The sequence below is a fragment of the Taudactylus pleione genome, unplaced genomic scaffold (genome assembly GCF_031769625.1).
Source record: "Taudactylus pleione unplaced genomic scaffold, aTauple2 ptg000737l, whole genome shotgun sequence".
NCBI lineage: Eukaryota > Metazoa > Chordata > Amphibia > Anura > Myobatrachidae > Taudactylus > Taudactylus pleione.
The window spans coordinates 893,071-916,925 of record NW_028285139.1 but is presented as its reverse complement, the minus strand read 5'-3'; the positions used below and the strand labels follow the sequence as shown (position 1 = coordinate 916,925).

The 23,855-nt window shown below is 43.4% G+C and overlaps 1 protein-coding gene across 9 annotated transcripts in view; it reads right to left on the bottom strand.

Annotated features, from left to right (window-relative positions):
- Positions 1-23,855, bottom strand: part of RALGAPA1 (Ral GTPase activating protein catalytic subunit alpha 1) — a 293,801-nt gene that overhangs the window by 221,074 nt on the left and 48,872 nt on the right. For all 9 annotated transcript variants that reach the window (XM_088457052.1, XM_088457053.1, XM_088457056.1 and 6 more), the window contains exons 4-7: positions 23,171-23,228; positions 13,432-13,475; positions 10,557-10,734; positions 527-642 (exon numbers count right to left, since the gene is read on the bottom strand). In XM_088457052.1, coding sequence (XP_088313178.1) covers positions 527-642; positions 10,557-10,734; positions 13,432-13,475; positions 23,171-23,228 — 396 coding nt within the window. The remainder of the gene's footprint in view (positions 1-526; positions 643-10,556; positions 10,735-13,431; positions 13,476-23,170; positions 23,229-23,855) is intronic.

Below are 23,855 nucleotides of genomic sequence, written 5' to 3'. Positions count from 1 at the left end.
CATTGCTCACGGTGTATACACTGCACGATCCGGCGTACGGCGGTGTGATGTATCGTTACTTGATGCATGTAACTACACCGCGTAATTCATTGCATCGTCCCATCTGCTGTGCAGCAATGCAGATGGGACGATGCGACGAATGACGGATCGGGTGTACACACTATACAATGTGTATGATAAATTGTTCCGATCTAAATCAGAACAATATATCGTATGATATATCATTGTATGGCATGCTTAAGCAACAAAGTAATACAAAATAAGGGAAATGTAGTATGAAACTGTTGCAATTACAAAGATAAATAGACTAAAGGTTCATAAAGCAGCCAGTAGCTCTTACTACTGCTGGCAGGAATTGTAGGTCTTCCACAGACCACAGCACGTAAGGATGAGCTACAGGTTATTTTACTCAAGATGACCACAAGGTTCATGATATGTAAACCTGTATAGCAGGGAAGGTCATGAATGTCCACAGAAAAAGAACTATGTGGAAAAAAATAAAAGTATAGTAAGGTAAGAGTTCAACCTGTATCACCATGTATTTCAACAAAGCCTCAAGAAAATAACTAGTAAGATCTTCTTGCGCTTTGTCCCCCGACTGTGGAGGAACAAGTGGTGTAATTTCCTCAATTGTAACTTGATCTGAAGGGAAAACAAAATAAGACAACTCAACATTTCCATCTAAAAAAAACAACTACAAAACAAGCATTTAGAACACATATTGCCAACACATTAGATAATTTGCAGCACATGGCATACAGCAGATCCTTAATATTATAAATCACAGCAAAAAAAAACAAAAAAAAACAGAATTTTCGTTAGCAATTAATCTGCAGGTTATGGAAAATAGGGGGGAAGGGAAGGGACGGCAGAGTTGTATTTCTCTTGGTGTACATTTATTTGAAAAAGTATGTGTACAACATGTCTCAGCAAATACACTTGAACTGTTGGCATAAAGAATAGTAAAAACTGTATGTGAAAACATTAGCATAAAAAAAAATAAGGAATACAAGAGTAAACGTGTACAATAAAGGCATTAGAACATACATGTTCGTTCAATTTAATATAAAGGTTAAGTACTTTGTTTTTCTATTTGGTTTGTTTTCTTGCCCATTTTTCTTTGAACTATGCGACTCATTTCTCAATATTTAATTTGTATGTTTAAATAATAAACAAAAAGATACAAAAGAAATCCAAAATATTTATATTTATTTTTCACCCGAAAGATAATTTGTGTTGAAAAATAGGCTAAGAAATATATAAATAACAGAAAATATAAATAAACAAAGGATTTGGTACTATGATGGACAGACCAGGAGGTATCCAGCTAGAGAGATATCATATACCAGTATAAAACATTACAGGAGCCCAAAAAACACATTCTTTCTATAGGAGAAATATGCAAACAATTGTCGCAGATAGTGGTATAGGCCATTATGAGGCAATATATAGCTGAACTACCGTATATGAAAAAAAAATAGTGGTAAAGAACATTGTGGAGTAACACTTAGTACATCAGTGAGAAATGTAGTTGTATAGCAAGCTGAAATACTGTATATGACAGGGTGGACCAAATAATCCATAATTTAGGAGCCAGTCTGGTAGAAGCAGGATTTATATAAAAGGATTTAGGGAAGTTGTGCCTGCCCATTCACCTCAACAGAAAGGAATGCTAAAAATCAGGCGCTAGCAGTAATTTAGGTGTCCTGGCTATGGGGATTTGATTAGCTCTGACATCTGGCATTAGTTTACAAAGGAGTATTGGACATCATAACAGAGCAGTGTATTTGGTATATTGTGGCAAAGTAAAAGAATAGTAAATCAGAGAGCAGGATCACATCATTTTAATCAGCAGAAGCGGCTTGTGCTACCCACTCGCATCGTGGTGCAAATAAGATGTATTTGAAGGTAAAAAGTAGCATGAAAAGACGCTCTGCGCTACCGAGTCACACAGAACTCCCGCGTTATGTGTAGCGCACGGAGGATAGATGTATGTGGACACATCTTTAATGTCGACAGGTACAATATTTAGACAACCAAAAGGTCAAAATGGACTATAAGTAGACAGTAAAAACGTAAACTGTCAAAATGTCGACAGGAACATAATTTAGACATGGACATAATTCAGATATTCAATTTATAGACAGTTTCCAATGTCGACAACCCAAATTGTTGACAGTCAAATATTGACATAGTTATAAGAACTAATGGTGACCAGTAAACAGTGAGCCTGTCATGTCAAACTAATTGCAAGTTGTAAATAAACTACATTTTCATGCTAATTGCATTGAAACTTTTGGGACCTGGCATGCTGGCATGTGTAATTCCACAGGTTCCGGACTATAGATAGACAGTAATTACTTAGACAATGTCTAGCTAGACACCAGATGTTAGACAGTTTAATAGATATGCAAGGATAAAAGTCTGACACAGACAAAAGTCAGACACACTAAAGTTAGACATGTAAAAAGTTCGACAGGTACAAAAGGTTGACATTCTTGAGAAAGGTTGAATTATCGTGGACTTGGCATCCTGTATCTGTGATTGAATGACCCTGGAGTGCCGCTCTTCTGTGGGAATATTTTGGGGCTTGGAACTTGGTCCTGAGATGGCACCTGGGCAAGTACATGCTTAACATTTTGGAGTGCCGGCCTGTCACTTTGTTTATTTATTTATATATATATATATATATATATATATATATACACACACACACATATACACACACACATATATATATATATATATATATATATATACATATAACAAGAGATATGGTAAGAACTTACCTTTGTTATCTCTGTTTCTACGAAGTCCATAGGGTCCACAGGGTTGACCTTGGGGTATAGCTGGATCTGGATCCATGGGAACCACGCAGTTAAAGCTTTAGCTGCTCCCAGGATGCACTTGGGTCCGTCCTCCTCTATACCCCGCCCCCGAGCCACAGCACCTCAGTTGGTAAGCAGCTAAGGCCGGAGGAGAAGACTAAACAGAGAGAAGGACGACTGGAACACACAAGAAGCCATACTCACAGAAATGGGAGACGGAAAACCGGTGACCAGCCACACAGCCCATATGAAGCCAGGTGCGTCAGGGCGGGCGCCCTGTGGACCCTATGGACTTCGTAGAAATAGAGATAACAAAGGTAAGTTCTTACCATATCTCCTGTTTTCTACTTCAGGGTCCATAAGGGGTCCACAGGGTTGACCTTGGGGATGTCCCAAAGCAGTTCAACTAAGGGCGGGGACGCTCCTGTGCTGAAAGGAGTACCCGGCGCCCGAAGGATGCATCCTGAGAGGCGAAGGTGTCAAAAGCATAGAACCTCAAAAACGTTTGAATGGAAGACCAAGTGGCCGCCTTACACAGCTGAACAGTGGAGGCGCCACGTCTAGCAGCCCAAGAGGGACCCACAGAACGAGTGGAATGAGCCTTAACAGAGGCTGGCACAGGTAAACCCTCCTGTGCATAAGCCTCACAAATAACTGAACGAAGCCAACGGGCTAATGTTTGCTTGTTGGCAGGCCAACCCCTCTTGTGAAAACCGAAGAGGACAAACAACGAATCCGACTTCCTAACCGAAGCAGTCCGGTCCACATAGATTCTAAGTGCCCGGACTACATCCAAGGAAGCCTCACCAGCTGAAAGATCAGGTGACTGAAAAGCTGGCATGACAAGCTCCTGATTAATGTGGAACTTGGAGACCACTTTGGGCAAAAATTCAGGACGAGTGCGGAGCACTGCTCTGTCCTGGTGAAAAATCAGAAAAGGGGGGCGACAGGAAAGCGCCCCCAACTCTGACACCCTCCTGCCAGAAGCAATTGCTAGGAGAAAAACGGTCTTGAACTTCAGCCACTTGAGGTCCACCACCTCAAGAGGCTCAAAAGGAGTACCCTGCAAGACCCGTAGCACCACCGCCAAGTCCCAAGGAGCCACAGGAGGCACGAAGGGTGGCTGTATCCTGAGAACACCCTGGAAAAAGGTGTGAACATCCGGTAGTGTAGCAATCCGTCGCTGAAACCACGCAGACAAAGCAGACACATGAACCTTCAGAGAGGCCAGGCGTAAGCCGAGGTCCAAACCTGATTGAAGGAACTCCAAGATTCTGGAAACCCGGAACACCTGAGGATCATAGTTTCTGGATTCACACCACTGAAAGTAAGTGCGCCACACCCTGTGGTAAATCCGTGCGGAGGCAGGCTTGCGTGCCCTAAGCATGGTACCAATGACCGAACTGGAGAAACCCCTAGACCTCAAGACAGCTGTCTCAAGAGCCACGCCGTCAAAGACAGCCGACCCAGATCCGGGTAAAGGCAGGGCCCTTGAGACAATAGGTCCCGACGCGGAGGAAGAAGGTACGGAGCGTCGATGGAGAGACACCTCAGATCGGAGTACCAAGGACGTCTGGGCCACGCCGGAGCTACCAGCACGAGCGTGCCGCCGTCCTGCTTGAATTTCCGCAGAACCCGAGGAAGTAAGGATATCGAAGGAAACAGATACGCCAGGTGAAACGTCCATTTCACCGACAGCGCGTCTACCAGACTGGCGCCTGCGTCTCTTGTCCTTGACCCGTAAACGGGCAGCTTGTGATTGTGACGGGAGGCCATCTAGTCCAGCTCCGGCAGCCCCCACCTGTCCACGAGTAGCTGAAACACCTCTGGGTGAAGCGACCATTCCCCGGGATGCACGTCGTGACGGCTGAGGAAGTCCGCCTCCCAATTGAGGACTCCGGGAATGAAGACTGCCGAGATCGCTGGAATGTGACACTCCGCCCAAGCAAGGATGCGAGACACCTCCGACATCGCTGCCCGACTGCGAGTTCCTCCTTGGTGGTTGATATACGACACCGTGGTGGCGTTGTCGGACTGCACCTGAACCGCCCTTCCGTGAAGAGCGGGACTGGACAACTGCAGGGCCCGATAAACTGCCCGCAGTTCCAGAATGTTGATGGGAAGAAGAGCTTCTTCCGCAGACCAACGACCCTGAAGTGACAACGAGCCGGTCACTGCCCCCCAACCCCGAAGACTGGCATCCGTCGTGAGCAGGACCCAGTCCGGGATCCAAAAGGGGCGCCCCTCGACCAGATGAGCTGGCTGAAGGCACCAAGCCAAAGACTGCCGAACCTCCGGGGACAACACCAGCAACTGAGAGCGGATCCGGTGAGGTAACCCGTTCCATTCCGATAGAATCAGCCCCTGCAGGGGCCGGGAATGGAACTGGGCAAATTCCACCATGTCGAATGTTGACACCATGGAGCCCAGAACCCTCATAGCTGAATGGACCGACAGGCGGCAACTGCTCAGGCAACTGTGCATCCTCAGCTGCAGGGAGGAGACCTTCTCCAGGGTCAGGAAGATCCTTTGCTGATGAGAATCCAGCAGGGCTCCCAAATGAACCATCCGCTGAGATGGAATCAGGGAGGACTTTTTCCAATTTATCAGCCACCCGTGCGCTTGCAGGCAAGCGATCGTCAAGTGGAGATGTTGAAGCAGTACCTCCGGGGAGCTCGCCAGCAACAGGAAGTCGTCCAGATACGGTAGCAGCCGTACATTCTGGTTCCGAAGATGTGCGGCCATGACCGCCATAATCTTCATGAACACCCTCGGTGCCGTGGAGAGACCAAAGGGTAGCGCCCGGAACTGGTAATGGTGTTGAAGGATAGCGAACCTCAGATACCGCTGGTGCGAAGGTGCTATCGGAACATGGAGGTAGGCGTCCTGGATATCCAGGGACACCATGTAATCCCCCGGTTCCATCGCCAGAATGATGGAACGTAACGTTTCCATCCTGAACTTGGGAACTCTGAGGAATTTGTTCAGAGACTTCAAGTTGAGGATAGGGCGATGAGAACCATTGGGTTTCCGCACCAGAAACAGAGAAGAATAGTACCCCGTCCCTTGTTGTAATTGAGGAATGGGAACAATGACCCCTGCTGTCAGCAAGGACTCTATAGCTTCCTGAATCTGTAAGGACTTGGTCGTATCCTGAGAAGGACTCGTGCAGAAAAACTGGTGGGGCGGTCTGTGCCGAAAAGACAGGGCGTACCCCTGGGAGACCACTTCTCGAACCCAGGCATCCGTGGTGGTATTGTGACAGCACTGGGCATATAGAAGAAGTCGGCCTCCCACTCTGGGGTCCCCCAGAGGGAGGCCCGTCCCATCAGGCAGAAGGTTTATCTTCCTGCTTGGAAGAAGGGCGTCTGGCACTCCAGGCCTGCTTCTTGGGCTTAGAAGCGGCCTTGGTCATCGACTGCCTCGGGAAGGACTGACCTTTGGCCTTGCCCTGAACCCGAAAGGACCGAAAAGCAGAGCTCCGTACCTTGGTAGGAGCAGAAGCCGAAGGGAGGAAGGCTGATTTAGACTTAGCCAGAGTGTCCACAATTTTGTCCAAGTCTGGACCAAAAAGCAACTCCCCATTAAAAGGTAAGGCGTCCAGACCCTTTTTGGAGTCAGCGTCAGCTCTCCAAGACCTCAGCCACAAGGACCGACGCGCCGACACAGCTGCAGCCAACACCCGAAAGGTTAGCAGGCTTGCATCCAACGATGCTTCCCCAATGTAGGAAGCCACATCCCTCATTTGACCTATCAACCATCTCTGGATCTCCGAGCATCTTCCGGAAAGGTATCCTCCAAAGCATTGGCCCAGCTCTCGATGGCCTTAGCCACCCAAGAGATGGCCATGGACGGACGGGCCACCGCCCCCGAGAGAGAGTAGATAGACTTCAAACAAGTCTCCACCTTCCTGTCCGTGGAGGAGATCGACGGCAAAGGCAGCGTAGCGCTTTTAATTAAGCGGGTAACGTGGTAATCCACCGCTGGAGGAGTTTCCCACTTCCTGCAATGAGCCTCCGGAAACGGATAGTTCGAAGCCAACCGCTTCTGCGGTTGGAACCTCTTGCTGGGCAACTGCCAGGCCCCTGCCATATGATCCGTCAATTGATCGGACAGGGGAAAAACCATCGAAGCTACCTTGGCCTTTTTAAAATTTGGGTATTTTGACCTGGGGGCGGGCACATCCTCCTCAATGTGAAGGATGGCCCGCACCACCCTAACCAATGCCGGCACATTAATGGAAGACTTAGCCTCCACCTCCTGGGCCCCGGCATCCGAGTCAGAGTCTTCATGGATCTCCCCGTCATCCGAAGACACGTCCGTGTCCGTGAACTGAGCCGCCAGTGAAGCCGGAACGGAACGCTTGGACGCCCGTGGGGGCAAATCACTGTGCAACATATTTTGAAAAGCCGATGACGAAGCCGCCAGACTCTGAACAGAGCTGGAGAGGACGTCCACCCAAGGCGGGGGTACTGCCTGAGGATACCCCTGAAAAGGTACCATCGACTGCTGCGGCACCGTGGGGGATTGCACGTATACCGGCAAACCCGCATAAGGACCCACAGTCTGAGACCCGGGAGGAGACTGCACCAGACGAGTCACACCCGGGGATCGGGGGATGGTAGGCTGGGGCAACGCCCTAGAAGGGGCCGCAGTCGGGACCGCAAGTCGGTCCGCGATTGACGCCAGCACTTACGTAAACATCGCCCACGGAGGATCCTGCGCCACCGGGGGTTTAGAGGGTCCAGGTACCAACTGGCACCGCCCGCAGAGACCGTCCTGAGACAAATCTGCCCCGTCAACCCCTGCCGAACAGCGTCGGCAGGAAAACAACACGACACGAACTTTTTTGCAATAAAAGTGTCTCACCGAAACGAGGTAAGGCGTATAACACCCACGCACTCCCACGTATGCAACCCAAACAGCCCACAATATGGTACTGAGGAGCACACCGCAGCATGTGATGGACCTCACAAATACGTAGATTTATATAAGTGAGGTTACACAGAAAGAACACCCCTCCCCCACGCACCTGCGGGCCGTAGGAGAAGGAAAGGGATAGGTAAAAAGCAGACAGTAAGTAGAAAAAAAGCACAGACAGCAGCACTAGCAAAAGTCACAGACCATGCAGAGAAGTATTACTCACTGCACCTTCCGCTACAATCAACCTCCCAGATTCAGTGTCTGGGAGGGCTATAGCGCTGCGAACACCGTCCTGATCAGGGGAGAGGTACGCAGGGGGACTGGTCCACTGTAAGCCTGCCTGGGAGCTCTGCGATGCTGCCTGAAGATGGCCGCCGGAGAGCACAGAGGAGGAGTGGCCAGGAGATAACAGCCCAGCGACGCCAGCACACTTGAGAGAAGGCGCGCTGGGCTGAGGGGAGGAGCACTGAAGCAGGGAAGGCTGCCTCCCCTGCTAGTATGAAACCCCCAGGGAAGCCGGTTCCCCGCCGGTCTTACACCCTGGAGGTCAGCAGACACGCGGGATATTCCACATAGTGGGGGAGCCCGCCGCCGCTGGTCTGTCCCCAGAGACCGGCGGCTACAAGACTGCATTATCCCCGCGCGCAGCGCTGACAGCGCTGCACGCGGCTTACCTGGCCCCTTCAGTCCGGCAGCAGTCCTTGGGAGATCCCGGAGCCACGCTAGTACTGACTCCGGGGTCCCGCTGCGATCCCCGGATCAGTACCGGCATCGCAGCACCAGCTGGGCTGTTGGAGCGGCAGCGTGGACGTCCAGATGGACAGTCTGATGCTGCCGCTCTGAAGATAGTAAAAATAAAATAATAAAATCTTCTTTTCAAAAACAAATAAATAAATAAAGCTTAGGGGCTGCTTATGCAGCCCCACTGCGCAGGGTGACCCGACTCCGGCCGGGCACCAACTAAAACTGAGGTGCTGTGGCTCGGGGGCGGGGTATAGAGGAGCCCGTGGATCCAGATCCAGCTATACCCCAAGGTCAACCCTGTGGACCCCCTATGGACCCTGAAGTAGAAATACATATACACATACATACATACACACACATACATACATACATGGAGTCCGGCACTCCAAACAACAGGTCGCAAATGTCAACAGTGCCCTCACGTAAAAATCAAACAGTCGGAGGTATGGTGCAGCACTCGTCTGATAAAGAACTCAAGTCACGCACGGGTGTATCATCAACGTTTCAGTGCCTTTATTGCCACTATCTTCAGGATGTAAAAGAAAATAAATATCTTTCATTTCTTTTACAATCTGAAGATAGGCGTGCGTGACTTGAGTTCTTTATCAGACGAGTTACACACCATACCTCCGAATATATAATTTTTATATATATATATATATATATATATATATATATATACATACATACATACACACATATATATATATATATATATATATATATACACACACATATATATATACATATATATATATATATATATGTAGAAATATACACACACACACATATATATATATACATACACACACACACACACTATACAGTATACTAGGGATGGCCATCAGAGGGGTGTCCATCGATGGTTCACCACACAAACTGTGGTGAACCATCGATGGTTTGCACCCCTCGATGGCCACCGCTGCTGTGGGAAGCGGAGGCCGCTGACCAATGAAAAATAGGACGGAGCTAAGCTCCGCCCCATCCAAGAAAAAAAAGGAAAAAAATCGTCTACTCGTACATCGATGGCAAAGAACCGTTGGCTCTCTGTTATCGATGGTAAAACTATTCGACATCGGCCATAAAACATCAATTATTTTGAATCATCGATGGTCGAGGGCCATCCCTACAGTTTACTAGGGATGGCCACCGACGGTTTGCAAACAATCCATAGTCTATGACAGGTGGTTTTGCCGTCGCTGAGGGGCAACGTTGCTGCACCAATGATGGCAGCCCCTCAATCGATGTTAAGGAAACATCGGTGGCTGTGGTCTCAAACAATCAATGGGTACTATTGATGGTTGAACCCATCGCCATCGATGGTACAGCTGTCAATGGCCACCATTACAGTATACCATAAGAATTGTTATTTTTATGGTACACAGTGTTTAAAAAAAAAACATTTTATTTTTATAAAATCGTGTTGAATAAGTTTTAAAAAATGTGTTCTTGTTCTAATTCAGTCAGAAAAAAACCCAACAATTTCTGAGCAGTTTTTAAAAAAAAAAAATAAATTAGTCAGTTAAGTGGTTAACTTGCACTAAGAAGCCCTCCCTCATGTCCTTTACCGCCCATCTTGATCCCATGGCATCTGGTGGCTCACACAATACACAAGTCACTACAAAACTAGCTGAATCGGCAGTTCTACAGGTGGATTATGACAGGCAAATGGCCACATGCTTATCTGCAATGTCCATCAAAGCAGCAGTTCTGATATAGGCAGTTAAACTTCAGCAATTATAGCTGCTTGAAGGTAGTGAATAATTGTGAGGAAAAACGTTTATCCAACACAAATTCAGTCACAATACATCAACTACTCAATTTTATATTACTGAAAAACTGCATTCATTAAGAACTACAGCCAAGAACAAAGTATCTAAGGTAAGGGGTTTTTTTTAAAATTAGTAGTAGATCATCATGTTGTCGTTATGGATTATTCATTAGACTGATGAATGTCCAGCAGTCTGAGTTCTTATGACCCATCTCTAAGTTGGGATTGATAAAAGTCCACAGAACACCCCTTAAACAAAACAAAAACAAACAAAAAAATCAATATCTTACTTTCCTGTAGATTCAAAGGTGGATTGATCAGATTTTCCAGAGTATATATGCCGTGGTCTGAGGGTGGCGCAGGGAAGCCAGGAATTAGGCATGCAAACATGCAGAGCTGCTCCCAACTGCAATTGTTTTGAAGTGCTTGAAGCCACAGGAGGAAGAAGCGCAGTCCTTCAAGGCGGATCTGAAGACAAACACAGCAATCACTTAGCTGTAACTAAATGTCAAGAAATAGCTGATAATGATCCTTATTATATAGCAGAAACAAAGGTATTGGTGTCCACAATACATGGGTTTCGTGCTGCAGTAGGAGGACAAGTAAAACCAAAGTACTGTTTTATCAATGGTGGATAAGAGTCACTGCAGTAGAAGTTTAGAGGGTAGAGGAAAGGCTCTTAAGGAGTAGTGCGGCCTATTCACATGGGTGGGTGACTACCAGCATAACAGATAGCCTCAGAACAAACATTTAAATGGTAGAACACATCACTTATAGTAGAAATCACTAAAAAAATAAGCAAAGTACAGGTGTCAGTCAAGGACACTGTAACCAAAAATAAAGTTTTATTATTATTTTATTCAAAATATGTACATAAAGTGGAAATAAAATGAGTAGCGCGGGTACCTATCGTAGCGCAAGTACACATTGAGTGATGTAATGAACGACAAAGTGATCCCTTGTTACCTGCAGCAGCGCTGCATGCGATATCATCAGGTTGTCAGTGCAGCACAACCGACCAAATTCTATTGCATGCGACCGCGGGAGAGCGCAGTCTGTACACAGTATGCGATCTGCGCGACCTGTCATTTCGATCCGCGTCGGAAGGATAGATCGTCCAATGGATCGCATAGTGTGTACCCAGAATAAGGAGAACATCTATTCACAAAATGACCTGTTCCATCTACAGTGGGGCAAAAAAGTATTTGGACAGCCACCGATTGTGCAAGCTGGTGCACTTTAAAAGATGAGAGAGGTCTGTAATTTCCATCACAGGTATACTTTAACTGTGAGAGACAGAATCAGAACAAAACATTCCGGAAATCACATTGTATGATTTTTAAACAATTTATTTGTATATTCTTTCGGAAAACAAATATTTGGACAATCAAAAAGTTAAACTCAATATTTTGTAAAGTAACCTCGGTTGGCAATTACAGAGGTCAAACGTTTCCTGTAGTTCTTGACCAGGTTTGCACACACTGCAGCAGGTATTTTGGCCCACTCTTCAATGCAGATCTTCTCTAGATGTGTCATGTTTTGGGGCTGTCGCTGGGCAACACGGACTTACAACTCCCTCCACAGAGTTTCTATTGGGTTGAAGTCTGGAGACTGGCTAGGCCAATCCAGGACCTTGAAATGCTTCTTACGGAGCCACTCCTTAGTTGCCCGGGCGGTGTGTTTGGGGTCATTGTCATGCTGGAAGACCCAGCCACATTGCATCTTCAATGCTCTTACTGAGGGAAGGAGGTTTTTCCCCAAAATGTCACGATACATGTCCCCATTCATCCTCTCCGTAATACGGATCAGTCGTCCTGTCCCCTTTGCAGAAAAGCATCCCCAAAGCATGATGTTTCCACCCCCATGCTTCACAGTGGGTATGGTGTTTTTGGGATGCCACTCATCATTCTTCTCCCTCCAAACACGGCGTGTGGAGTTTATACCAAAAAGTTCTATTTTGGTCTCATCTGATCACATGACATTCTCCCAATCCTCCTCTGGATCATCCAGATGGTCACGGGCAAACTTTAGACGGGCCTGGACATGTGCTGGCTTAAGCAGGGGGACCTTACGGGCGCTGCAGGATTTGAATCCATGACAACATAGTGTGTTACTAATGGTAACCTTTGTGACTGTGGTCCCAGCTCTCTTGAGGTCATTGACCAAGTCCCCCCATGTAGTTCTGGGCTGAGCCCTCACCGTTCTCAAGATCATTGATACCCCACACGGTGAGATCTTGCATGGAGCCCCTGGTCGAGGGAGATTGTCAGTGATCTTGTATTTCTTGCATTTTTTAATAACTGCGCCAACAGTTGATCTCTTCTCACCAAGCTGCTTGCCTATTGTCAAGTAGCTCATCCCAGCCTTGTACAGGTCTACAATTTTGTCCCTCGTGTCCTTAGGCAGCTCTCTGGTCTTGGCCATGGTGCAGTCTGACTGTTCGAGGGTGTGGACAGGTGTCTTTTATACAGTTAACCAGTTCAAACAGGTGCCATTAATACAGGTAACGAGTGGAGGATAGATGAGCTTCCTAAAGAAGAAGTAACAGGTCTGTGACTGCCAGAATTCTTGCTGGTTGGTAGGTGTCCAAATATTTATTTTCCGCAAGAATATACAAATAAATTGTTTAAAAATCATACAATGTGATTTCCGGATTTTTTTTGTTCTGATTCTGTCTCCCACAGTTAAAGTGTACCTATGATGGAAATTACAGACCTCTCTCATCTTTTAAAGTGCAACAACTTGCACAATCGGTGGCTGGCCAAATACTTTTTTGCCCCTCTGTACATAAGATTCAAACTAGAAGCAAAAGAAATAGTTTTGGAATGGTTTCAAATCATTTATAAATTGTGCATATATAAAACTATTACATAGAATGCCATGTTATGCTACTGACCAATCAGAAACCTGTTCAAAATGTCTCCATTAAGCATGTCTACATTATGAATATATGAGGGTTAGGTTGCGGTTAAGGTAAAATTGTACTGTTGATCATGTTGAAATTCTGAATGTGGACATGGTATACCACACCCCCTTATTTTACTATTGCTAGAGCTTGGGAGGTCCATTTCCTCCCTGTGGACAGATGCACACTGAACACAGCCGCTGCCCACAAAACCCCACCCTACACCTACACACATTGTCTGCAGTCAGTAGTATATTTACCTTTAAGGAGTTTCCAGTGTGCAACAGTTTTTTCAGAATTAAATCTAAAAAGGGAAAAAAAAAAGTAAATATATAATGATATGCATTATAGCATTGTACAGAGCCTTTAATATTATATATATATATATATATATATATATATATATATATATATATATATATATATATATATATAAAATAGGCAAGGGGAACTATATCCAACACCCTGCACCATTGACTAAGAGACTATCCTGTGCATTCCTGGAAATCACGATTCTACAAGAAAACTCTCCCTTAGGACCAGCCACCCAGTTTCTAAGATAAGTCCTTTTACTTTTATTGTAAAATTGTTAAAGATTATTCACCATGAAATAAAAATATTATTGGATACTAGTGACTGTAGTTCACTTTTAAGGATATCCAAATTGGTGGCATACTGGAGTCGGGGGAAGAGATCAATTAGAAATGTGAAACGTGAGGGATCCCTGTCTAAAGACGGATTTATTGTCACGCTTAATATACAAGTGTACTTACGGTACGGGTACTTACTTCTAAATAATTGTTCATTGTATTATCTGACAATACCACACTATCAGGCGCTTGTCCCCTCTTTCTTTTTCTAATACTCAGCACATACCGTTATACCAGATGGACTATTGAAAGGACAGAGCTGCCACCTTTTAGAAGAGGATATTATAGTGTGATCACCAGAACAGACCTTGCATAACCTACAATATACTTCCCAGCCACGGCACCAAAGTTCCACAATATATATATATTTATATAAATTGTCTGCGTGTTAGAAGGCGAAGAATATAAGATTATCTATAGTATATGACATCATTCAAACAAATTACATGGATCCTACAAAAACAAAATAAAACTGAAAAAACTAAAATTCGTTCAAGTATCATTTCTAAAAACCATCAAAGTGAAAGGGTTATGTTATAGGACTAAGGTATGTACATGGATTCCACCAATGTCAGCAGAGAATGTATTTCCAATTAAATTGCAGCAAGTGTGGGTGACTTATATCCTCAACCTACTCTATACATTTTTTTCTGCGCGGAACCATCTTATACATACTTGTAAACAGCGACATGGTCTGGTTAATCAGGGACAGACAATCTACCAAGAGGGGTCTTTTACTTCGAATGGGCACCCCGCATTTCATTGTACACCATAAAACCTAGTAATCTCACAATGGAGTCAAAAACCAGACCTCCAGGACAAATGGCAATATAGCCAGTTTTAATTATAGAGTTTCTAAGATTTATTTGACTATCATTGCTCTTAGTACTGTACACCTGTATTACTTGTCCCCTGCATTGTACTACAAGTCTCAGCATGGTAGCACCTCTTATTATGTTTAAAATTAGGGTATGCAGACGATCCCCCTCCCCCTTTCTACTATATTTGTGTATATAATGTACGCTTGAAGGCTGAGACTCCTTCTGCTTGGTATTTGCACCCCATCCATCTGCCCTCAGGTGCTTTTAATCATCTGCACAGGTTCCTACATTGCAGTCTACATATTAGAATGGGAACTATTCTAGGTAAATCCTGGATAAATTGACCTAATGTGTTAGTATTAGGGATGTTAGGGACCCATCTTACGGGGTTCACCTTGACGTGGTGGATGGGCAAACATTTTTGTCCAAACTTGTACTAAGAAACTCACTTATACTGTATTTTAATGTAGCGTTTATCAGCATTATTTTGACTATCACTGTTCTTAGTACTCAGTGTAAACCTGTATTCTTTGTCCCTTGCAATATGCCAGTACATATGACCAGAAACCAGACTAGACTTTGACATGTTGAGATCAAATGAAAAAAAACCAATACACTTTACTTGCACATTGGAAGCATGCCGTGGACAGAGAAGGTTTAATGGGATGGATGTAAAGTACACCCTATAGAAAAATAATCTTAATTGAACAATTTTGGGGTGGGGTGTCAGTACCTCAAATGAAACAAGATAATTTTTGTCTCTTAAACTGGGCATCCACTATACAATTATCTGTCAGATATCTGTCCGATCTGGCTGGTTGGAATGAAAACCTGGTAATGTATGGGAGCAAATGACAATCAATCATATGGTTTTAAACACTGAAAAAAGGACAAAAAAATTGTTCAAATTGGTTAAATTTGTGTGTTTTAACCAATTTGTCTGAACAACCATTTTTAGCTATTTTCCAGTATTTGTGAGCAAATGGACGATTGTCATTTGCTCCCATACATTACCAGGTTTTCATTCCAACCAGCCAGATTGGACAGATAATTGTATAGTGGATGCCCAGCTTAAGTGTTGCTGAATAGTTTGAAGGGGCCTTCCTAGATGGACCGGCCACATACAGCTCCTCAAAATCTTGGGGACTGAGCCATCAAATTGGCAAAGTGCAGCATATCAGAGCAGATTAACTAAAAAAATAAAACTGAGCTTGAAAGTTACCAGTGGCTTGTATTTGAATAACTAACAACAAGATAAATATTCCATGTCTAAGCTAAAAAGTGCAGATCTGATTAGACTGCAAAATGTGGAAGCAATGGGAGCGACCTTCTTGCATGGTAGAATGAGTAATACCATAGCCAGCTTTGACTAGCAGGGAGGCTATGTAGTACCTATGTATAGGCAGCTCTAGTCCCCCTTCACCCAAGATGCCAGGATTTGCAAAGTGGAAAGACAGGAACTGGGGAGAGTCTCAAATGACCAAAGTCACTATAAAGTATATTTTCTTAGAGATGTTTAGGGGAATTTACAATGATGTGTTCCAAGACACATATAAAGATCTAGACATTCCACTTTATAGTAAGTATCAATGGGAGATCAGACTGTGGGCAGAGTGAAGAACTTTGGCATCTCTCTAAATCAAAATGTCCAGAAATGAAAGAAATGAGTCTACTCATTATTAAGTTAGTGCTGTGGGAACTAGCACAGAGATAATAAATGCAGCCCAATTACCCAAGTGAGGAATAAATTGTGTTTCCCAAAACAAATAATAATGCTGCACTGCCAGCAGGAATAAAGCCAGAGAAAAGTGGCACTCCTGACAAATATCACTATAGTAAACCAGAGATACCTTCATGTAATATAACCAAACCACCACTCTAGAACCAACAATAGAATACTACGGGGGAAATCTATCAAACCTTCTAAAAAGGAGGCGTAAAGGTGTTGAACAGAGCAGCCCATCTGCTTCTAGCCATCATTTATGTAGTACATTCTATACATTGATACCTACAATCTGATTGGCTGCTATTGGTAACACTTCCACTTGAAGGTTTGATTAATCTCCCCCTTATAGTTATACTGTATGTCAACGGTTGATATGAATAGGATTGATCCTTGTCGCATGTCAGGTTCTAAACTATGATAGTCTCCCTTGTATATATGGGTAATGTTTAAGAATATTTGCGTAAAAAAGAAGCCAGTTTAGGGGGACACAAAAGTCAGAATACATCTTGTACCATTCCAAAATTTTTACAGAAGGATAGCCTTGACTGGAAAGGAATATTTGGCAAGCATGCAGCCATATCAGACTGGGCCAACATCCAATGAGCAGAATGCAATGCAGAATTATACTATACAAAGGCTTTATTAATAACAGTTCAATGCATTGCTTCTCCAGAGAGGAGTGGGATCACTGTTGGGGTACATGGTTAACAGGAGAGCCAGCAGCTTCCCATTTTGTCCCCTATTCATATATAATGTTAATTACATTAATTTTCTTAGCCAAATCAACAGTATTAGTTTGTGTTTCCCACCATATTACTCTTTAACACCCATAGCTTGATATGAAGTATGAAGATATGACTGTCTGGTTGTGAACTGTAATCTGACTAAATTTCAGGGCACAGAACCTTACATAAGCAGCAATGAACAACGAAGTAGTCAACTTGTTCACTTCTTTCAAGAAACTCATTATCGAGGTCCATAGAGGCCACTGGAGAGCCAAGATCTTCTACAACAGCAGGAGAGTTTTGAACGACTGAGATGCTTTTCGGGAGGAAGCACCGTCCCCAAATCACTGTGTTTGAGTGGTTTGCAGAATTTTGGTGCGGGAGACGGTTCCTGGAAGATGAGGAGCACTGTGGCCAACCTGTGTCTGCCATCAGAGAGGACAATGTTGCTCATGTGCGGGACATAGTTGAGGTGGACGGCAGGGTGACCTTGGCCCAGTTAGAGAAGGAGATTGGTGTCTCATTGAGATCCATCTGCTCAATACCCCACAAAAAGCATGGCCTGAGCAAGGTTTCTACATGCTGGTTGCCCCATCAGCTTACTCGAGAGCAGAAGGAGGCTCGGGTGACTTGGAGCCACAACATGCTGGCCAGGTTTGATGGCCGTCGCTCAAACTCTGTCTAGGAGATCAGTGGCAATGATCCCGTATCTACAGTTTGACCCAGAGACTAAACAACAGTCCACCCAGTGGACACCAGTTGGAGTGCGCCACCACAGAAATTCCAACGTGAGCGTGGCATGGCCAAGCAGATGGTGGCTGTTTATGAAGCCAAGAGTTGTCATGTAGCTACCGTACCACTTGTGCAGCAGCACATTGTCACTAGAAACTGGTACGTCAACCAATTCCTGCCACAAGTGTTGGAAGCCATTTCCAGGTGCCGTCCAAGAACTTGCGCTCATGGTGCCCTTCTCCATCATGACAATGCACCTGCCCACAAGTCCAGGACAGTGGTGATTTCTGGCCCATGAATTCATCTAGGAACTTGGTCATCCGCCCTACAGTCCAGACCTGGCCCTCTACGACTTCTTAGTGTTCCCACAAATCAAGCACAAGATGCGTGGGATTCCTTTTGAATCTCCAGAAGCTGCAGTGCAGACCTTCATCCAGCATGTAGAAGACATACCCGCTTCGGACTGGTCCAGCTGCTTTATCAAGTTGTTTGACAGCATACAACTTTGCGTGCACTCCTCTGGCGAACACTTTGAAAAAATGTAATGTTCCCTTTGTTTGTAAATAGAATACTTTTTGTGCATCTGGAAACTTATTGCACACCCCTCATACCTTCAGGTACGGTTGGCCTCAGAACCACCAAGGCCAGTGCGTGCAACAAAGAGAATGCGGAACTCAGTGGCATTGTCAGAGATTCCACTAATTAAATCATGAGTGTCCTGGAACAAGCTGAGCAGGCCTGAGGAAGTGATGTCTAGGTTTATTATACCAAATGACCAGAGTCAGCACTACCTCACTTAATGGAATATATCCCCAACAGTTCTTTAACTATTAACATGTTCTCTATCGCAGCCAAAAATAAAAAACAAAACAAAACAATATAACAAGTTAAAAAATAGCACATATATAGCAATTATATAATTGATAATAAATGAAATATAAAAAAAAAAAAAGGACAGGTGTATTAAAAGAATGGGGACAAAGGTGTATTCTGACAAAACAAGTTTGGTATTATGGACCTATAATGCTTCTATACTACAATCATTAAGTAATGTAGCTTACTTTAAACGATTGATACATATGAAAAAAAAAGTAGTTACACATGCAGGGATTGCAATCCTCACACAGTATGAATGAGAAGCTATTGCTATTGCAATCAATTATTTTTCAGTTTTGGAACTAATAGGCCAAATCTAATACTATAGAGCATTTTCTATTACAACAATACAAATTAAATTGTACTTCAAAGGTCTCTTGGTTTAATGGGGAAAATCTTCAGTTTCATATCACATCATTAGTTATTATAACAAAAACAAATGTTGGAGGTCTCGGTCAGAGCCAGGCAGATCTCCCGCACTGATCTATGGCACCCTCCATTATTATATCGGTGATCAATAAATCCTTCAGGCAATTTCTCAATACCAGAAGGGCTATGAAAGAGACCACCTTGTGCTTTTATCAAATCTATATTTAATTATCTTTTCTGTACCTCACTGGATATGAACCCAGGTCTCTGTGTTCAATGGCCAAGGCACCACTGTTGTGCTATAGATAGATTTGTTTTTTCTAGACCTCAGCTATACCTACACAACTATATGTAGATGCAGGACTAATTACAATAACATCATTTTGACATAGACACCAATAAGATGCATCCCAACTTCACCAATACGTATAATTGAATAAATATTGGCACACACTGCAGCAAATAAATATTAGTAAATAAAATACAGTAATTCTCAATTAGATCTTTCTCAAGGGATCAGAAAATGCTGGTGTAAAATCCTGGAAACCTGGAGAGTGTACAGTGGGTGAATAGTCTTTATATGCCCCTTCTACAAGTAAATAACAGGAAAATGAGACCTCCATATTAGGTACTTTGCAACTGCTCAGTGTGGTTAATATGCTCAGGCATGTGACAAATCTGCAAATAGTGGTCAACATATGGAATAATCAATAAATACCACAACAAAATAAAAAAAAAGGTTTATTTAGAATACACCGTATAAACTGCTATAGCATGCAATGTATGAGGAAATAAAATCTGCTCATAGTACTATCAAACTTCTCCCCTCTCGCCAGGATGGCTGAAATAAAAGGAAAAACTGCTGTAATACTGCAGCGAAGAGCGCACAAGGTTCCTACAGTCTTCAGTCCTGGTGACGAGAAGGTTCAAGTGAGACTTGTCAATGATCACCAGAAGGCTCCTGTATGTTTTACAGCTCAAATGACTTTACCCTGTGATGAATGCATAGCAGATAAAACGCTTTCTCTCTGCACACACACAACGTGCACTTCATGAATGCTGGTGACACAGCGACTGTGATTGCTAGCGCTTTCTCATGCTCAAGTTTAAAAGTGGAAATCTGCAGCGCTTCAAGAGCGCAAAGATAATAACCTTGTAAAACCCAATTGGAAAGTGCTTTCACTGGGGGCTTGGACACTGGTCCATAACATTAAGGGGTATATTTACTAAAGTGCGGGTGTTTTAGAAGTGGAGATGTTGCCCATAGCAACCAATCATATTCTAGCTATTATCTTCTAGAAGGTACTAAATAAATAAGTAGAAACGATTGGTTGCTATGGGCTACAGCAACACTTCTAAAAACTCTCACTTTAGTAAATATACCCCTATGTGTTTTAAAAATAACTTTAGTAACTAATGCGCATGGGTCACATCCCATCCATCTTACTCATAGGAAGTAATGATTTATATTTAGAGAGAATAGACTATACTCTTTAAACATGGACTGAAAAGACCTTGTGTGACACCACCCTAAGGATACAGCTGCTGTGGCAAGGCATGTTACATACCTATGTAATACAAGTAATAGTAATACAATGAGCAAAAACTACAGATAGAAAACGCCACTTCACAAGAAATGTCACATACCAAGCAGGAAATAGCCATCACACTGAAAGACGAGATTTATATAAGACCACACTGGCCTTAAAACATTATTTTTAAAATTGTGTCAAAACAGAAAAGTGACTTTGACAATTATTTTGTGTCTCTCACTTCACAGCCACAAGGGGATATTTTTCAAACTGTTTTCCAAATCCCTGTATATGTCGCCATGGCGTTAGAAAGTGTTTGCCAGCCAGAGTGAACACAGGGCCTGATTCACTAGGGATCGCTATTCTGCTTATACGTACGCAACGCAGTTGCTAATATCAGCAGTGACGTGTTAATGTTTGCATTCGCATTGCGATCGCAGCCTGACAAAGATACCCACTTCCCCATACTCACATCGGCAACATCGGACAGTTAATGAAGCCCAGACCTTACTCAGGAATACAACAGGGCGCGAGATAGCCACTGGGTCTCTGAATGGCTTTAACTCTCTAGCCTTGTTCCATGGTTACCCATGAACTTTATCAACCAACCCCCTCCTCTGCTTCTAAATAATTAATCAATCAATTCTTTTATTTACTCATAAATAATTCATTCTTTAAGATATTTTTTGAAGATTTTTATGAAGACTCTTGCGTGCCTACTACTATATATATTAGCCAGTGCTTTCTTATGTTTTTATATATATTTTTACCTATTACTATATATTTTTCTTAACCAGTTGTGCCTCGTCGATATTTTCATCATATTTTATATCATATCTTTTATTAATACTTCACTTTTTCACTTGCCATTTGGAACTCGATTTTGTGTTTTTAAAAACTATGCTGCTATATCCCGGCTCATTGTCATATAACGTTACCATTATTCTATGCCTATTCAAGTGGTGTGTCTATTAATGTTAACACTTTGGGCAGAATTACCCTGTCTCAAAATGGCGCTCTTAAGCTTCCAAATATTACTGAATTTTTCTGCTTCCGCAGACTAATGGCAGTGCCTATTCCCGGAATATGATAGGAGAAAGAAGCGCTAAACCTGAGTGGGATGTCGATGACGTCGTCTATGGGCGGATGCTCGCGAGATGATAAACGTTGGAATCAGGGCGGAAGTCACGTGGACACCCGCGATACCATCACCGGATACTGAAGGACGGATGCCACGTGGAGCCAGAAGTGAGGGCGGAAGTTATGTAGACGCCGATCCTATAACCATCTGCCTCCGTCCAGACCCAGAAGAGGGCGGATGTTGCCATTGAGGGCGGAGATTTGGAATCTTTGGGTGGAAGTACCGCTTAGTATTACGCTAAGTTTTACATTATATTAAAAAGATCTGGACATTTCTGGAATTCCATTCGCGTTATAAATAATTAATTTTATTTATAGGAGCGTTTTGAAAGTCTCCTTTGTTAAATCACTCCGACAGACCGGATATGAGGTCACGAATTGTAATGAGGATGACTAATTGGTTCTGTTTAAGCTTGGTATAAATATGGACTCATGTTTGCTAGCTAATATCCCTTGAAAAAGTCCCATTGGATGAAACGCGTTGGGGAAGCTGCACTCTTGCCTTTAATCCATTAAGATAAGCACCTTTGAACTCATTGTTGTTTTTAAAACCATATTCTCAGTTCATCTGTTTTTTAGTATATATTATTGGGCTTGTGCAATATATACCATTATGCATTTGCACTTTATTCCAACACTGTGGTGTTGAGATTTGTCGATATGCTTTTTCAAGCTATTATGTAATCCTTGCCCATTCATCTTGTAATTTTGTGCGTTTTTATTATATGTATTTATGTTAGTATGTCCTTATGAATTTTTGATTCAATTTCTTTATATGTTTATTGCACTGTGCACTTTTTGAGTGACGCCTGTCGCTGTATCATTCGTTATTTCCACATTCATTGTTTGGGATTTGCCCCAATCCTCCCCACTTGTATTCAGCTGACACCTTTAGGTAGTGCGTCCTGTTATATATACTCGTTTCACTATATTTGTTCACTACAGTCTGAATTATTCAGTTTTATATTTATTTACTATTGTTGGTTGGCACCAAAGTCATCACATATATTCTATCTTACTCAGGAATTGCTTACTTTTGCACACACTATGACGCCTCAGGCGGCATTTGGTATCGCAGTGGATAATTTAAGCACGCCCTCTGCAAAGTGGTTGAAAGGCACTGGCATGCCTGCATTCGCCCGACCACCACCCCCGTCACCACCCACGAACGGCACTTCTTGTCAATCACTCTGCCATGGGTCCGCATGTCCTCTGCGATCGCAGTTCCAATCACAGCGTCTGGCTTGCGCACTGCAATGCATGCACAGTGCGTATAAGCAACTGCGTTCCTTACTGAATCAGGCGCACAGATAAAGGTAAATAAAATAAACAATATAAAATAAAAGTTAGTTTAGATGAATGGTGTAAATTGTGGTATTAGGTACACTTTGAATGGTAAAGGGCCCATCTAAGCAGTGCAACACTCACTGATGCTGTGATACTGCCATCGTTGGTGAATTCTTTCAGGAAGAAGTTGCAAAATTTTCTATTAAGGAAAAAGAAAAGATTGTGAGAAAACTGCAGTTTTTATTCAAGGAATGTTTTTCAAAACCAAAATATACCTTAGTTCAGAGGTTCCCAAACGCGGTCCTCAAGACTCCCCAACAGTTCAGGTTTTAGAGATATCCATGGTTGAGCAAAGGTGATTAAATCAAATTGACTGAGGTACTAATTAAGTCACCTGTGGTCAAGCACGGATATTCTTAAAACATGGACTGTTTAAAGTACCTTGAGGACAGAGTTTAGGAACCTCTGCCTTAGTCATTAGGGGCACTAATGTAACGCCAGTTATAAGGCAGGAAAACCTTGTTTATTTTTGCTCACATCCCACAGCATCGGAGATCTTACCTTCCAACGGAACCTCACACTGCATTGCATTGCCCCCAATAAGTGATCAATAATTATGCCCCCCTCCTATGCCCCCCTCCTGTTTGGCGTTGCAGAGTTTTGCAGCACCTTATAAATAATAATGATGATGATAAACCACAGCTTCCACATTAGGTTGCGGAATCTGTAGCAAAACATTTGCAGCGCAGTACACAACTTACTGGGGAAATACAACACAGGATCAGAAAATACGATTCAAAATAAGTCTATAAAATACTTTTTAACT